At 41.4% G+C, this 18,530-nt stretch overlaps 1 protein-coding gene across 2 annotated transcripts in view; it reads left to right on the top strand.

The window, feature by feature from the left end:
* Positions 1 to 18,530, top strand: part of LOC144497417 (ERI1 exoribonuclease 3-like) — a 352,319-nt gene that overhangs the window by 77,266 nt on the left and 256,523 nt on the right. For both annotated transcript variants that reach the window (XR_013498545.1, XM_078218663.1), the window contains exon 6: positions 12,358 to 12,430. Coding sequence is in view for 1 of the 2 variants with exons in the window: in XM_078218663.1 (XP_078074789.1) it covers positions 12,358 to 12,430 (73 nt within the window). In the remaining variant the exon portion in view is untranslated. The remainder of the gene's footprint in view (positions 1 to 12,357; positions 12,431 to 18,530) is intronic.

Here is an 18,530-nt window from a genome sequence, read left to right as displayed (position 1 = left end):
GACCCAGAGAATCCCGGCCCAGTATTTTCATGTTGCTGTCTCCAACCAGGAACTCATCTCAACTCAGCACCAGCACAAGTAAAACACCCTTTGGGCTATGACTTTTTCCAGGCTTTGGAAATTATGTGAACTAATATTCATTTCTGTAGTTCTTTTGCTGTTGTTACTCATAATTGTAAAAGCTCCCACTTTTCTATACTTTCTTACTGTATATTTGTGTGTGTGAAATTGCGAACAATCCCCCCTCCCTCTGCCGGGTTTGATAGGGAAGTAAACCAACCTTGCGAGTTAATCATAATGCGAGTTTTCCTATAAAATTGGACTACACAAACTGAAGGTTTGGGAAAACATGCTGCAGCCTACTTTAAAAATAGTTTATGAATACCTCTGCTTATGGACAGACAGGGAGAGGAAAAAGAAATTCAGTTTGTTTCTTTCCTGTTATCTGTAACATGAGTTGGGGGGGTGTCCAGGATAGACCCATTACAAGTGAGCCAAAAGCTGACCAAGTAAGCAAAATCTGACCAAAGATTTGACCAGAGTCCAAACTCTGCTCGAAGAAGTGCAACTCTAATTTCTGTGCTTTTTCCAGAGCTGAAGCTTTTCATCACTGGTACTGTTCTACTAAATCTCCTCTGCACTCTCTCTAAGGTCAAAATATTCTTCTGAAGTGACATACACAGAATTGGCAATAAAACTTACCCTTTTTCAGATGAGATGTCAAATTGAGGTCTGATGTGCCTTCTTTAAGGTGGACATAAAAGGTCTGATGCAACTATTTTGAATAAAAGCAGAAGGGATTTCTCCAGTGCTCTCGCCAAACTTATTCCTCAATCACCTTTACTAAGAAGAAGAATCTGATCATTACCTCACTGTTGATGCAGTTTGTGGAATCTTGCTGTGCGCAAATTGGCTGTGAAGTGCTTTGACATGGCTGAAAATTGTGAAAAGAACTTTATAATTTAAAAGCATTCCTTTCTTTCTAACCAGCATTTTATAAGGGTTTAACACAACTTCTTTGGTTTTGTATCCTCTGCAATTGATTGTAAAGCTAAGGATCCAATATTTGTTCTTAACACTGTAATCAACTTGTCTTGCCACTTCAAAAGACTTGTGCATGTACACCCCCAGGTCTCTCTGTTCCTGCACCTTCTTTAAAAATGTATACTTTAGTTTGCTATCCTCCCTTCATTCTTCCAAGTAAAATGGATCACTTCACACTCTTGTTTGTTAAATTTTAAATACAGTACCATGTGTCTGTCCATTTCATTATTCTATGTCCACCTAAAATCTGTTAATATCTCCTTGTTATTTGCTGCATTTTTGAATTTCATGCAATCTGTAAACTTTGCAATTATACCCAGTATATTGAAGATCAGGTTATTAATGTACATCAGAAAAGAGGTAACAACACCACTATGTACTTCCCTCAACTATCTACTTTCTGTCCCGTAGCCAATTTTATATCCATGCAATCGTTGCCTCTTTAATCCATGGACTTCAATTTTGCAAACAAGCCTATTATGTGGCTTAAGGTACAAGAGTAGGCCATTTAGCTCCTCAAGCCTGTTCTACTTTTCACTAAGATCATGCTTGACCTGTGACCAGACTTCATAAACCATCCTTTACCCATACTTGTTTTTTTATCTTTTGGATAACAAAAATCTATCAAGCTATCTAGGTGGTGCTTTATCAAACACCCTTTGAAAGTCCACAATATCCTCATTAACCCTCTCTGATTTGCCTTTATCATATCCATACTGGCTTTCATTTATTAAACCACATTGTTTCAAGTGCCATTGAATTTTGTTTGATATTCGAAAGTCTGAATGTGTGGGACAGGGTAGAGAGAAAGATTATTATACTGATTAAAGATTAAAGAATATATGATAAATGTAATGAAATTCGGACTGAAAACAAGAAAAACATTTTACTTGAGGAGTGTTTGCGGAATATGCTACTGGAGTTAGCCAGTGACGCAGAGACCATTTCAACTTTAAAGGATAAGTTGACAGAAAGGAGGGTAAAGTGCTCTGGGAACAAGGAGGATGCATCAGGTTACTGCTTGCCTGGCAGATGAACACCAGAGACTTCTTGGACTCAACAACCAGTTTCCATGTTGCAATTTCAATGTAATAGGTGTTGGTTTATTATTGAACTTGTTGTCAGTCTGTTGGATATGTTCTAAAATCTCACTTCCGAAAAAATGGTACTACAACAATCTTGCCTGTGAGAGAAAACATTTTGAGATTTTAACTCATTCAAGGGATGTGGACTTTGATGGCTCGGCCAGCATTTATTGCCTATCCTTAATTGCCCTTGAAAATGTGGTGCAGAGCTGCCTTCTTGAACCTTTACAGTGTGGGTGGTGTGGGTGCACCCATAGTGCCGTTAGGGAGGAAATTCCAGGATTTTGAACCAGCACAGTGAAGGAACGGCGATATATTACCGAGTAAAGCTGGCCAGTGGTTTGGAGGAGAACTTTCTGGTGGTGGTGTTCCCATGTGTCTGCTGCCCTTGTCCTTCTAGATTGTAGTGGTCATGAGCTTGGAGAGTGCTGCTGAAGGAGCCTCAATGAGTTCCTGCAGTGCATCTTTAGATGGTACATACTGCTACTTCTATTCGTCAGTGGTGGAGGGAGTGAATGTTTATGGATGGAGTGCCAATCAACTGGGCTGCTTTGTCCCAGATGGTGTCAAATGTCTTAAGTGTTGTTGGAGCTGCACTCATCCAGCAAGGGGATGAGTGAGCTCCATCATATTTGTCACTTGTAGATTGTGGACAGGCTTTGCAGAGTCAGGAGGTCAGTTACTTGCTGTAGGATTCCTAGCCTTTGACCTGCTCTTGTAGCCACAGTATTTCTGTGGCTACTCTAGTTAAATTTCTGGTCAATGGTTGATCGTAGAGGATTCAGCAAAGGTAATGTCATTGAATGTCAAGTAGCAATAGTTCGATTCTCTCTTGTTAGAGATGATCATTGCCTGGCAATTCTTTGGCATCAATGTTACTTGTCAAACCAAGCCTGAATATTGTCCAAGGCGGTAAAGTACTTTTTATTTAAGCGTTGAACTGTTGTAATGTAGGAAATGGACAGCCAGTTTGTGCACATCAAAATCCTGCAGTCAGTAATGTAATCTGATTTTACTGACATTAACTGAGGGATACATATTGGCAGGACACCATGGAGAAACCCCTACTCTTCTTTAAAATAGTGCCATGGAATATTTTGTGACCATCTGAGAGAGAAAACAGGGCCTCGGTTTAACATCTCACGGTGTACTCCCTCAGTGTTGCATTGAAGTGTTAACCTGGATTATACACTTAGTGGAATTTGAACCCACAATCATTGACTCGGAGGTTTACTTATTGGTCACAAGTAGGCTTACATTAACACTGCAATGAAGTTACTGTGAAAATCCCCTAGTTGCCACACTCGGGCACCTGTTCGGGTACACTGAGAGAGAATTTAAGCACGGCCAATGTACCTAATCAGCACATCTTTCAGACTGTGGGAGGAAACCAGAGCACCCAGAGGAAACCCACGCGGACACGGGGAAAACATGCAAACTCTACACAGACAGTGACCTAAGCCGGGAATCGAACCCGGGTCCCTGGCGCTGTAAAGCAGCAGTCCTAACCACCGTGCCACCCCAGAGTATTGTCTGCTGGGCTGCACCAGACACCATAATTTATCATTTTCTAGGGATTATCCAAATGTTCAGAAATTATGGCTACAATCAATTGTGATGTACCCTGCTAAAATTGCTGCTAATTTGAATTTAGCTTACATCAATGATCTAGGACATGTAATTTTCCAGGACTTTTCTAGCAATGAGTCACATTATCAAAGTTAATTTTGGCAAATCAATTGCTACCCAATAGAGGGTTTGGTGGGAATCGTAACATTATGTATAGGCTGCATATAGAGCACCTGCTTAGTGTTCCTCTTTCTCAAAAGCAGAGTCTTTGAGTATTTTTAAAGCAGAGCTAGATAGATCCTTGATTAACAAGTGGGCGAAAGGTTATCGGGGGTAGGCGGGAATGTGTGGGCTTGAGGTTGCAATCAGATTAACCATGATCTACTTGAATGGTGGAGCAGGCTCGAGGGGCTGAGTAGCCTACTCTTGCTTCTAATTTGTATGTTATTACATTTCTAAACTGCAGGAATTTGTTTGCATTAAGCACTGCTGTCGGTCAGTGAAATTCCTTATATTCTATGTAGTCTTGGTTTGCACTAAGTAGCTAATGTGGCTTCTCCCCCTCACAGCAAACTTCATGGTTTGCATGACAAAAGTTACAAATGCGTTTCGGCATCATTTTCCCTGCCTTCCTCTGATGATTCCATTTTCTGTCAGAATAAAAAAGCAAATGGATTATAAATAAAAACAGAAAGTGCTGGGAGTGCTGAGCAGGTCAAGCAACATCTGTGGAGAGAGAATCAGAGTTGAGTTTTAAATGTCTGACTTGCTTGCAGCAGGGATGGCCAGCAGCACATCGGGAAACCTGGATGTTTCAGCAGCATATTTGTCAGTGAGTTTTTAATGCATTTGCATCTGAACTCCGGGTTTCCAATCGATTAAAACATGCAAGCAAGTCTGGTGATGAGTTGCATCAGTCTGTTTTAGCATCATTATTGAAAGGAAACCTGCTAGGGTCTGAATTGAAGGATTATCAAAGTGCCATAACAGAGGTGGAATCTTTACTGAGGAGTGTCAACATTGAAACTCAACACCAAACTTCTCAGATGTATTCCTGGACATCGAATTGCAGGTTGTAAGGGCTCACAGGGAGACTCTGTTCCCCATGGGCAGGAGAAAGAAAGCTGTCGGAAAGAACAAGCACTCATGGCTGGAAATGGTCAAAGAATCAGTGGCAGGAATGTGATGTCTCGTTCCCTGCTAGAAACATGCAAGATGTTTAATGACCTGATCAGAGCAGGAAAGGTAACTAGAATGCTACAGTACAAACCCCTCACTAAGCCTTATTCTGCACATTACATCTCAGACCAATAAACCTGGCAGTTGCACCCAATCGTCCCTGTTGAGACATCTCACATCCCTATCTAAGCAGCCATCACTTAGACTTATCTTCATCTTATAACAATGTCACACTCATCCCCCATTGTGGCCCAGGAGAAAAGAGCACAGAATAGCAGGGAGCGGCAGAGAACTGGAGGTGGCTTTTCTGTCATCACCGTTTTAGCAGCTGCAGAGGAGAAGACAGCAATGAACCCCCCCCCGCCCCAATTCAATCCCTTTCAATTGATGAATGTTGTTGTGTGATCTGAAGTACCTTGATTGTCAAATGTGTAATCCATGACTCTGTGGAAATCCAACCAGAGCTGCAAATCCAGGGGCCTTCTTATTCTGACTGGGCCCATCAGTAGCAAAGAGCGCGGAATTGCCGGTGCAAGCAAACAAAGTGTCCATCACCTGCGTGAGCAACAGATTGTGGGATACAAGTATCACCAGCTGGTTCCTGGAAGGAGTCAGCCTACAAAGAAATTAAATGCTGTTTTGACCTTAACCACCATGGGCAATTTGTGCCCACCTGGTTCACTTGGAAGGAGATCTTCTTTCAGGGGGCTTCAAATGTAAGAACCATCTGACTGGCAAGTCTGGGCATCCTGAGGGATTTGTCCAGTACGCGAATCCCCTGCGTGTCCAACCTATGTTGGAGTATCACCTCCTGCCAGCTGGAACTCTGTGCTCATCCTTCTGTCCTGTGGAGGGGCAGACGGTTCAGGCGAAGGCTGCTACTGGTGCAGCACCTACTGCTTTTGGTGTTGCTGGTGCAGTTCTTCTTGTTCCTCCTCAGAGATTTGAGGATGGGCTGCATTAGCAGCTGCCTTGCTGCTGAGAAGACTGACAACTCGGAAGTGCAAGTGGTTAGCTTTCTGGACAAATGCCTCGGAAGGCAGATCAAAGGGAAATCACTCCAAGATAGCTGAAATTATATCCAAGGAAATCAACTCCAAAGCAGTGAAAACTATCTCAAAGCAAAGCATGTAAGCAAAAGCCTTTCATTTGGCAAGAAAGCAGCTGCCACATCTTCATATTTCAAACCTTTCTTGCCTATTAATTCCTGAACCCTGTCAATTCTCATTGCCCTCAAGTCTTCATGAATTCTAGAAAGCCCAAGAAACCTCTATGCTTGATGTTAAAAGTAGAATCCTGAGTTAAAATTGCACATAATTGCCATTTAACTTATCGATCTACCTGTCTCATGGGAGTGTCCCATATCTAAACTCAGACTTCCTGACATGTCAGTAGTTTTTGGTGTTTTAACTTGCCATCTGCACACACCCTGGCAGGTTAAAACCTCCATCGATATTTCAATTAAAGTGAAGTTTATTAGTCACAAGAGAAGCTTACATTAATGCTGCAATGAAGTTACTGTGAAATTCCCCTAGTCGCCACACTCTGGCACCTGATCAGGTCAATGCACCCAACCAGCACATCTTTCAGATGGTGAGAGGCAACCAGAGCACCCGGAGGAAACCCACGCAGACACAGACAGTGACCCAAGCCGGGAATCGAACCCGGGTCCCTGGCGCTGTGAGGCAGCAGTGCTAACCACTGTGCCACCGTGCCGCCCACGAAATTGAAGGATCATCAATTTGATAATCTTTCATCAGAACTGCAGAGAATCAGAGATGCAACTGGTCTTAAGCAATATAGAGGCAGGGACAGGCAGGGGAGGAACAAAAGAGAAGATCTGTGATTGGGTAGAAGGCAGGAGAGATAAAATAACAAAAGGAATGATGGGTGAAAAGCTAAAGAAGATGGTCATGGGACAAGCGAAAAAACATGGGAGATTTTAATTTCCCAAACATAGATTGGAATATCCCTAGGGCTAGGGGTTTGGATGGAGAGGAGTTTGTTAGGTGTGTCCAGGAGAGTTTCCTGACACAGTATGTGGATAAGCCTACTAGAGGAGAGGCTGTACTTGATCTGGTGCTGGCTAATGAACCTGGACAGGTGGAGGATCTCTCGGTGGGTGAGCATCTTGGGGATAGCGATCATAATTCTATCTCCTTCACGATAGCATTGGAAAGAGATAGGATCAGGCAGGCTAGGAAAGTGTTTCTCTGGAGTAAAGGGAAATACAGTGTCATCAGGGAGGAAATTAGACGGGTAAATTGGAAGGAGGCATTCTTGGGGAAAAGTACCGAAGGAAAGTGGAGGATTTTCAAGGAATGTTTGTCTGGAGCTCTGCATGACAACGTTCCGATGAGACAGGGGGGTGTTGGTAGGGTACGGGAACCGTGGTGCACGAAGGTTGTGATGAACCTGGTGAATAAGAAAAGAGAGGCGTACAGAAGGTTCAGAGAGCTAGGAGGTGTTAAGGATTTAGAGGAGTATACGGGATGTAGGAAGGAGCTTAAGAAGGAAATTAGGAGAGCGAGAAGGGGTCATGAGAAGACCTTGGCGGGTAAGATTAAGGAGAATCCCAAGGCTTTCTACAAATATGTCAAGAGTAAAAGGATGAGATCGGAAGGCATAGGACCCTTAAAAGGTGAAGGGGGAAAAGTTTGTGCGGAACCGTTAGAAATGGCGGAGGTGCTTAATGAATACTTTACCTCGGTATTCACGGTGGAAAGGGATCTGGGTGGTTGTACTGCTGGTTTGCGGTGGACAGAAAGGATCGAGCATGTGGACATAAAGAAAGAGGATGTGTTGGAACTATTGAATGGCATCAAGGTTGGTAAGTCGCCGGGACCGGATGGGATGTACCCCAGGTTACTGTGGGAGGTGAGGGAGGAGATTGCGGAGCCTTTGGCGATGATCTTTGCATCGTCGATGGAGACGGGAGAGGTTCCGGAGGATTGGAGGATTGCAGATGTGGTCCCTATATTCAAGAAAGGGAACAGGGACAGCCCGGGAAATTACCGACCGGTGAGTCTAACCTCAGTGGTTGGTAAGTTGATGGAGAGGATCCTGAGAGACAGGATTTATGATCATCTAGAGAAGTTTAGTATGATCAAAAGTAGTCAGCACGGCTTTGTCAAGGGCAGGTTGTGCCTTACGAGCCTGGTTGAGTTCTTTGAAAATGTGACCAAACACATTGACGAAGGAAGAGCGGTGGATGTGGTCTATATGGACTTCAGCAAGGCGTTCGATAAGGTCCCCCATGCAAGACTTCTTGAGAAAGTGAGAGGGCATGGGATCCAAGGGGCTGTTGCCTTGTGGATCCAGAACTGGCTTGCCTGCAGAAGGCAGAGAGTGGCTGTGGAGGGGTCTTTCTCTGCATGGAGGTCAGTGACCAGTGGAGTGCCCCAGGGATCTGTTCTGGGACCCTTGCTGTTTGTCATTTTCATAAATGACCTGGATGAGGAAGTGGAGGGATGGGTTGGTAAGTTTGCTGACGACACCAAGGGAGGTGGTGTTGTGGATAGTTTGGAGGGATGTCAGAAGTTGCAGCGAGACATAGATAGAATGCAAGACTGGGCGGAGAAGTGGCAGATGGACTTCAACCCGGATAAGTGTGTGGTGATCCATTTTGGCAGATCCAATGGGATGAAGCAGCAGTATAATATGAAGGGTACCATTCTTAGCAGTGTAGAGGATCAGAAGGACCTTGGGGTCCGGGTCCATAGGACTCTTAAATCGGCCTCGCAGGTGGAGGATGCGGTCAAGAAGGCGTACGGCGTACTGGCCTTCATTAATCGAGGGATTGAGTTTAGGAGTCGGGAGATAATGCTGCAGCTTTATAGGACCCTGGTTAGACCCCACTTGGAGTACTGCGCGCAGTTCTGGTCACCTCATTACAGGAAAGATGTTGAAGCCATTGAAAGGGTGCAGAGGAGATTTACAAGGATGTTGCCTGGATTGGGGGGCATGCCTTATGAGGATAGGTTGAGGGAGCTTGGTCTCTTCTCCCTGGAGAGACGAAGGATGAGAGGTGACCTGATAGAGGTTTACAAGATGTTGAGAGGTCTGGATAGGGTAGACTCTCAGAGGCTATTTCCAAGGGCTGAAATGGTTGCTACGAGAGGACACAGGTTTAAGGTGCTGGGGGGTAGGTACAAAGGAGATGTCAGGGGTAAGTTTTTCACTCAGAGGGTGGTGGGTGAGTGGAATCGGCTGACGTCGTTGGTGGTGGAGGCAAACTCGTTGGGGTCTTTTAAGAGACTTCTGGATGAGTACATGGGATTTAATGGGATTGAGGGCTATAGATAGGCCTAGAGGTGGGGATGTGATCGGCGCAACTTGTGGGCCGAAGGGCCTGTTTGTGCTGTGGCTTTCTATGTTCTATGTTCTATGGGTCTAGATGGGTTGAAAACATGAATAGCAGGATCATTACCGACAGCTGTCATCTGGAAAAAATGGGGGTTGAATCCAGCAGCTGCAAAATACCTAATCTTGTCCTATCGAAAGCAAGATCCCCTTTGAGATCCCTTGGAGATAATACCAAATTCTTTCTGGTTTACTTAGAATTAGGATGATATGGTGGCTGTAATAATGCACTTCTGAGTTCTGATTTTTTTAGAATAAAGTTTCTAAGATTTTGCATACTTTTTCTTGTTCTGTATCGGTCAGCTGTGGAATTTCTATAGAATGACCAATTGATAAATATTGCATTGTTTTCAATGCAATTTGTATAAACAATGGTTGCAAATTGCAAATCTTAAATTTTACTTTTTTTTAAAGAAAATATATTGGTTAGAATTTTACGAAATGCTGGTGACAGGCTCGGAGGTGGAAGGACGGGCAAAACTATATAGAATGGGGTCAAAGATTTACCTGCTCTCTTCCCACCGTCATGCTATTTTGCTCACAATGGGCGAGGTGGAAGATCAGGCTCTCTGCCTGGAGCTCAATAAACCACTTAAATGGCCAATTACAGGCCACTTCCACAGGCATTTTGCTCACTGGTGGGTAGGGGGGCTGCCGCAGAGTGAGGAAATCTGAATGAAGTCTGGCAGTCTACCAGTAAGTTCTGGGTAGAGGAATGCACTCCTTTTTGATTACTCCATAGCTCAACACCATTCCGCCCCCCCCACCCCAGATTTAATAGCTGTCCCCCCAGTAACGGCACCGCCTGAGCACCAAGTTCAAGGTGCGAGGGGAAAAGTTTAAGGGAGATGTGAGGGGCAAGTTTTTCACGCACAGAGTGGTGGGTGCCTGGAACACGCTGACAGAGGAGGTGGTGGAAGAAGGCACATTAGCAACATTTAAGAGGCATCTGGATGGGTACATGAATAGAGAGGGTTTAGAGAGATACAGTCCAAGTGAGGGCAACAGGTTTTTTTTTTGTAGTTTAGTTAAGGCATCATGGTCGGCATAGGCTTGGAGGGCTAAAGGTTCTGCTCCTGTGCTGTATTTTTCTTTGTTCTTTGTGAACCTTTCCCACCTGCCTGCCTTTCCCTGGTGTCCCTAATGCCACTCACCTTTCTTTGGGGGCACATCGCTAGCAGTGGTGCTGTTGAGCTGCTGGCTCTCTGATTGGGCCAGCAGCTGTTTGGGTGGGCACTGTCCTTGCTTGAGATAGCAGCCTCAACTGCGGCCACTTAATTGGACACCACCAGGATTATGCGCTCTTGGGGACAGCAGATGGCAGGAGCCAATTTTAGCCTCAATGGCAGACACTTGCACAATCACTGCAAAATTCCCAGCTTTATTAGATTTTATGGATTGGTGAAAGTGCATTTATTCTCCTTCTATCTAAAATTCCAAGGTATTGTTGAAGTGTATTATCAAATTATCAAATTCAATGTTAAGCAATTTGAAAGTGGAGAAATATATGAAACAAACTGATATGTCATGTTATTTGATTAGTAAATAACAAACAGGCCTCTTTGCATCCAATTTATATCAATGGTATTTTTTGCACTACTCAAAGTAAGTCTGCCTTTGGCACTGATATTAGGGAATCCTATTTTCTTCTAAATTAATATACTATTCAGAGTTGACTCTCGAGATAAATCCATAGCTAATCCAAGCATAAGATCGCAATGTGCCAGAACATCTCCCGTCAAGGAACTATAAATACAATACCTGGATGCCCAAGCATAAAACGTTGCCCATTTATTCATGTTCTTGTTTTCTTAGCTTGCTGAATTTTGTCAGTCATCTTTTGTACAGTTACAGCTTCTTGTAAAACATTCTATATACTAAAGTGTTTCATTTAAGTTCAATTGTAACATAAATGACCAAATAGGCTGAGGTATTACAAATATTTACAGATTCATCATGTTTTATAAAAACACACTGTAGAGACCTTGATCTAAATATTATTTCTCTACTGGAATGCCCATACGTATGGAGAGTTAATAGTTTGCACACCAACCGTTTAGAGCTTGATCAATGTGAAACTTGTGCCATAAAAATATTTATAATATGTGCAAGCTCATGCCTGTTAAAATTTTCCATTAAAAAATAATCTGATCATATTGTACTACTATCGTTTAAAATATTTTTGGTTCAACAGAAATACTGCACTGATGTGGTTAGAAAAACAACTGTAAAGTACATTGGCTATCATGTACATAATGTGCACAGACAGAATTTAAGGCAGTAATCTGATAACTGAGTTCAGATGATGAACATTAGCTGGTTTTACATTTTGGGACAACATTTAAACCACTTGATCTGGTTACTGCCTTGAGCTTCTCTGGGAAGTCTCAATTTCCTTGAAATAATTAGATTTAGTCCGACTGCAAAATATTCAGGTGTTACTCATTCAAAGTGTTATTCATGGACCATCTTCAGGCTGTAGCTCCAAGTTTTGGAAGCTTGGAAATTTACTTCAGTGCTTGTCAAAAATGTAATTCAAATTCATCAGGATTCAGCTGCAATATAATGTTTAACTCACATTTTATGGAAGTTCTGCGACGGACAGTACAGTACTGCTACAATGTTCAGCTGTGATATAGCTAGAGTTCATGAAACTGTATTGTAATTGTTCTTTATTTTTGTAGCTTTTCAGAATGTCATTACTTGTTGTGGGCCACAACACTTTCAAACGTGTTAAATCTGCCACCTTCATTTCTTCATAGTGTAAGAGTGCCATCACTAGGTCTGTATAGTTAAGAGTAAAAATAGTTACATGGCATTATCTGAGGCAGTTCTCTGACAAAGAAAGATACTAAGGGCTCTGTTCGTGCCTGAAGATTATGTCAGTAGCATAATATGTAAGCAGTTTTATTTTGTTTGTTGTATTAAAATTATGAGGATGATTTTTGTTCGATTTATAAGATAGAAAACAGCATTACGGGTTTTCTATTCAGTAGCTCTTTAGCTGTTTGGATGGCAGCTAGACATGAAACTTATCTCCTTAATCCTACAACCACCATAAGCTTAATAAAAAGGCCTGTAGTGTAATAAAATCAAACTATTTTTCTCTTTTTCTTAGGCTGCCAGGACAATGCCAGTGCTTGGGTCTACCAGTTCCTGATTACTTTAAGAAGTGGATTAATCTCAAAAAGGTACTTTGAGTAGCAGGCATCGTTTTCAAGGATGAGGTCTTAAGAGATGCTTAATAGCCAATCCCATTTGCATTGAAATGAGGAGTTGATGGCTCTAAGCCTGGTGTGATTCTGGTACTGGGATCTTCTATTTGTGTCACTGCTAAATAGGATATTATGTACCATTTGAACTCTGAAGTTTCTCTCTGCCGTAGCTGTCTTGTAAGCATGTGTTGCCTTTGGGGTAATCAGGAAAAAATATTATGTCCTTACAATCATAGGGTTTAGGAATATTAAAATGTCTTGGTGCATATGCAGTGTTATTTTGATTGGTATTTTAACCTTTGACTAGCCTATAAAGAAATTCTCTCTTCAAGCCAATATTACATTGCTGAAATTTAATTCAGAAATCATACCAGATAATAGGAAGACAGATAATGTATGCATGAAGGATATTATATTTGGTCTAAATGCAGAGAGGCCAGGACTTTGTACTTGAATAATAGCCCAGAGTGACTTATAATCTGCTGGAGAGAAATACCTTACTGTCAGTGTAGAGAGGAGAAGTCTTAAATCAGGGAAGAATGAAAAAAAGCTTGAAAGTAAGAGGACAAAGGCACAAGTCTTCCATTAACCCTTAAACTACATGCAGTGTTTTTGGTTGGTTTTCCTTCCAGGACTGAAAGACTTCCCTTTCCACTTTGTTCCATTGTATCCATATTTTCAGGTTTCATATTTTAAGATGTGAGTCGGCTGTCACATTATATATAATATTGATATCATTAACCATTTTAACCTATTGTTCCCTTTTGCAACTTGATAACCATGCTTCTGTTTTCAGTATGATAGTATATATTACTATTCTTGCTTTGCATATTAAGAAAGGCAAATAATGTGAAATGTTATCGTAATAATAAACATACAAAATAGTTTGTAGACTATTGTCATCTGAGTTTTTAAATTTCGCCTTTAAAAATTCCTCTCTTGTTAGAATTTATAATAAAGTATTGAATGATATTCTTTAAAGTTGAGTTGCCAAATCAAATCACCTGCTATTCCATTGGAGTAACGTTTTTTAAATACAATGATCCCTTAGTTTGCTTTGTGATTTTAAGATAAAGGGATATATATGCCCCATTTGAAAAAAGGAAACACTGCCTTTGGGCTTGTTGAGGTTAAATATCTCTGGAACTGCCACACATTTCAGGTTGGACTTTAGTTCTTCAAAGACATCCAATATGGTACTGTAAATGAGGGAAGTCAGTTTAAATTATAAATGTATTTAAAAAAATATTTTCTCTGTATTATCAAAAAATGACCAAGCGTTGACTCTTATAATAACAAAAATGTTTTTTCCATGAAGAGATGAATTAATTTTATTTTGCATTAGTATCTCATTCTTAGTGCTGAGATATTCACTGACTGCATTCTTTACAATTATAGAAGATGATGACTATCATTATAGCTTTTTTTAAATTGTAAAAAGTGTTCAGTTGCATTCAACTCAGCTAGTGACTAAATATCTGAATTTTGTATTAGTGAGTGCCCCCTCCTTAACCCTTCAATGTTCGTCCTTTCTCGTCAACCTTTCCTGAATATTGACTGGAGGTTGACTCTGTCAGGCAGGGTCAGCAGCTGCATAATAACACTGAGATGAGGAAGGCACTAAGCAGAGTCCTGATTAACATACAGCTAAGAGAGATAAGAGGGAAGAGCTTATGTGTCACTTTGCAGATGGCAAGCAGCCGTTTTGACTACAAATTTGTAACAGTGAAATCCAGAAATTGCTTAGGCAGAGGGTAGGATTTGTCAATAGGCTGACTGTTCCTTCCGTATGCAGTCAGCTGGCATGAAGGAACACATGGCAAATCCTACGTTAATCACCTTGTTTTCTTGTATGATAGTGAACAAAATGTTGTACATTGTACTTGATGACTTAGTATTAATAAAACACATAATTATCCAGCAGAAATATATTTTTATTTATATAATATAGGGCGCATCCTCCCCATAAAGTGGCAAAGTGTCAAGGTCCGACTGAATACTGGTGTGTTTCTCTCCAGAGAGATAGGTGGTTTTCTAGCCAGGTCTTATGACACTAGGTTAGAAAAAAACGGGGGGCATGTTTCATGCCATCATTTTGAAGGGAGGGGCCTAAACACACCGGTAAAGCCAGCTGCACTGAGATGACACCCCGATCAGAGCAAGAAATGACACTCTCCAGCCCCATCACGGAGGGGTCAGGGGCTATCCCCTCCTCCCCAGTCAACGCCAGCATCTCTTCCCCCCCCCCCCCCCCCCACGTCAACACTGGCATCTCTCCACAATGGCATTGAAGCTGGAAGCGCTACCCATATATGTTTCCCCCATCCATTGCAGTGGTGTTCCAGGGACCAGGGTTGCTGGAAATCTCCATCCAATACTCTGGAGGCAGCTCCAGGCATTGTACTGGTGGGTCCCAATTTCTTCATGCCACATTGTTCCAGATGTGCTCTGGATCAGCATATTTTTTCTGCTGATGTTGCAGAGAATCAAAAGTGGGCAGAAGAATTTGGTCAGCGTTCATCACATTAATGGGATGCAAATCAGTTTCACACTGGCCTCCAGCGCGTTTCCCGATCCGCCATGGCGGACACCCACGGAAATTCATGTTGCATGAAACCGATTTTTGGACTCCCTCCAAATTTTCCCCCACCACACCCATTGTTTGAATGGAGAGAGACTGAAGAATGCCACTGGACAGAGGGATCTGGCTGCCCTTTCATCACATTGCAGGCACGGAAAGTAAGTAGGAAGGCAAATAGAATTGTCACAGATAATTTTAAAGTGACATGCCAATGTCTGTATGTGGATGTGTGTATTTTTTACCCTTGGAGTGATTGAGTCAATTTAAATGATCTAGCAGCAAGCTTTTGTATTTTCTAAACTGAAGAATTTTACTTACTTTCTCACACATATTTGCCCTGAAAATTAAATGAAAGCTTCATGTCTCACTCATACAACTCACTGGCACCATCACACACACAAAAACTAAATCCAGTTGAAGGTAAAAAAGTAATCATAAGAAAGGATTTTAACTTAGTCTCTATTTCATTGTGACCCAATGTTTCTTGATTGAGTCAATGTTTTGGCTAGAAGTGAAGATATTGAAAAGTAGAGATTTCTCTGTGGCTGTGAAGGTTCTTGTAGCAGAACTGGCAGAGGTTGAGAACTGAAGTGATCTTGGTGGGGAAACAGGTAAGACGAGAGAGCTCTTGGTCCTCTTGCGAGGTGTTTCAGGTATATCCTTTGGCTGCTAAACTGACAGTAGCAATGGATGGCTCTTTGCAGGACTCTCTCTCTCTGAGGGAGAAGCGTCTGAAGGTGTTTCATTGCCAAGCAGTTTGAATTTTCTGCTATATCTTCAGCAGGGAGCCAAGATGGCCACTGTATCATGAGACCTCACATCAGTGTTGAGTCATGATCCAAATAAGGTACTGTGGTAATCCCATCAAGCAGTTGGATTCTTCTCTCTCCTGTGTTTCAGTAGCCTTTCATGTCTGAAGGCAAATTCTCCTTTTTATACAGTGGAGGTGTCGGCGGGTTTAGTTCATATCCAGGTCTGACCAACATTGATTCACTGTCAGAAACAAGACCTTCTTTATATCAGAAAATATTTTGTAATGCACAAAAGGACCAGGTAATCTTCAGAAGCCATCTTGAATTTCAGTCTGCTGAAGTGTAGCTGAAGAGTCGAAATATCATCACACCAGTATGGCCCTGGCAGAATATTGGCCTTTATTGCAAAACTGTCTTTGCACAACTGTACAGGCTATTGGTCAGAGCACACTGGGAGTGCTTTGGTCTTCTTATTTAAGGAGAGATATACTCGCATTGAAGGCAGTTCAGAGAAAGTTTGCTAGTTTGATTCCTGGGATGAAGGGGTAGTCTCATGGAAAGGTTGAGCAGGTTGGGCCAATACTCATTAGAGTTTATAAGAACGAAATGCAATCTTACTGAAGCATATAAGATTTTGACAGGCTTCACGGGTAGATGTATGGGGGAACCTCAAACAAAGATTCTTTGATTATAGAGTGAATCTTGCAATCAGAAAGAAAAAGGATCTTGCTGTGGGGAAATTGCACATTTTTCACATTTAGCAGCTGTAACAATACACTTCTAGTCATATAACATCAGCAACAGCTTGTGTTTGTACAGTAGAATAATGTAATAAATGTCCCCAGTGTTTCATGGAGGAAATGGAGACACCGCATAACAACAGAAGAGTTAGGAGAGATGACCAAAAGCATGTTCAAAGGGATGGGTTTAAATGTTGTGGATTTTAAGACAGTATAGAGAGAGAGAGATAGCAAGGTAGAGGCAGTTCCAGAAACGGGACCAAGACAGTTGTGGGCTCTGCCGCCAATGGTGTATTCCTCCAATATATGCTCCAATCCCAACCTTAAATAGAAACACCTTCAGCTGCACCCATTATAAAATTTGTATTTCCCACATCATCCATTCTCCTTACAACAACGATTGGGGATTATGAATCATTTTGTGTTATTGGACTATGAGGCGCAAGCTAATTTCAATTAAAGACAGTTACAACCAGAGAAAGGAAGCATGGATTTCACCAGTGTGGATTTGAAATTGGGTCTAAATAATAGAAGAATTCCAGCAACACATTTTTATTCCACAGACCGTCAGTGAAACTTTTATAATAATGCCATGATGCAACTTTTTTCTTGCATCTTTAAATTTGATTTGCTCACTCGCATTTTAACAAAGTATTCTAAGTGAGTGAAAGCTCTTTTGAGGATAATAAGGTTCATTTTGAGGATATCCTTTTGAGGATATCTTTTGAGGATAATAAGGTTCATTTTGAGGATATCCTCGCAAACCACCCTTAACATTGACAGGGTGGTCAATCATTCTCTCCCAATAATGTGTTATCAATGGTAACAGAGTATTTCTTCTGCTGGCCAGTTGCTTGGTATTTGAACTAGGGGAAAAAAATTGAGTTCTACAAAATATGTGAAAAAATGAATACACTTTAGCAGCTAAACTGTGATTAAATAATTCTGGATTTCACCACAATGTACGAAAAACAGCTTTGTCTTATTTTAAAAAAGAAGGCTTTGTGTCAACACAGTTTACTTATTATAATTGCCCAATCGTGTGCTTGATATGTAATGTTATTTAAGATTTAATGAGTGTTGTATCAGAAGCAGTATATCTTAAAGCTGAATGCTGCAAATAACAAAAGTATTACGAAGAGAAACAAAACTTACTTAAAAATGTTTCAGCAGTCAAGTAGTTTTACCCATCATAAAATTCTACGAATCTAAGAACTGAAGTTTTAAAAGATGAACCATCTGAGCCATTTTTAAAAAATCTCTATAAATAGCTGCAGTGAAGATGCACAAGGTTACATGCTGGAGTGGGTTGACTTCAAGCTGATTTAAAGGACTCTGCTATTGCCTGCTGCTTTAATCATCCGTCTGTCCTATAGCTATAACAGATTTATTTTAAAGAAGGTTAGTTAAGCAGTTCCTAATGGGGATAAGTGGGGAGTCGAAATAAAAGGTACACTGTTTAACAACTGAAGCTCTTCAGATAAGGACCTGTTCAAACTGTAAAGATCATTCTGCATTTTGATCACAGCTATTGAATCCTCCATGATTTGCCAGAGGACTAGTAGAAGTCATGAGGCCCTTCACTGAGCTGACTTAAATATAGCTTTTAGCCACCTTGTCTAGCTATGGTAATTAGTGGAATTGCTGCAGTGGAAATTATATGTAGATTGAACAAGAAAAATAGTCCTTTAAATGTTTGGAAGTAAGTTTGTATTCTCTTTTTCATAGAAGCATTGAATCTTACAGCACAGAAGGTGGTCATTCGGCCCATTGTGACTGTACCAGCCCTTTGACAGAGCTATCCAATTAGCTCACTACTCCACACTTTCCTCAGTCTGTCAGCATTTTTCCTTTACATCTGTTTCATCTAATACCCTTTAGAAATGTTGCTATTGAATCTGCTTCCACCACTTTTTAAAGCAATTCATTCAATATTATAACATATAACAAGAACATTTGCTAATTATCTTAAATTATCCTTTGGTTGCTGATCCTCTCACCAG

This window comes from Mustelus asterias, chromosome 8 (assembly GCF_964213995.1).
Source record: "Mustelus asterias chromosome 8, sMusAst1.hap1.1, whole genome shotgun sequence".
In the NCBI taxonomy this organism is placed as follows: domain Eukaryota; kingdom Metazoa; phylum Chordata; class Chondrichthyes; order Carcharhiniformes; family Triakidae; genus Mustelus; species Mustelus asterias.
This window is presented reverse-complemented; position numbering and strand designations above follow the sequence as displayed.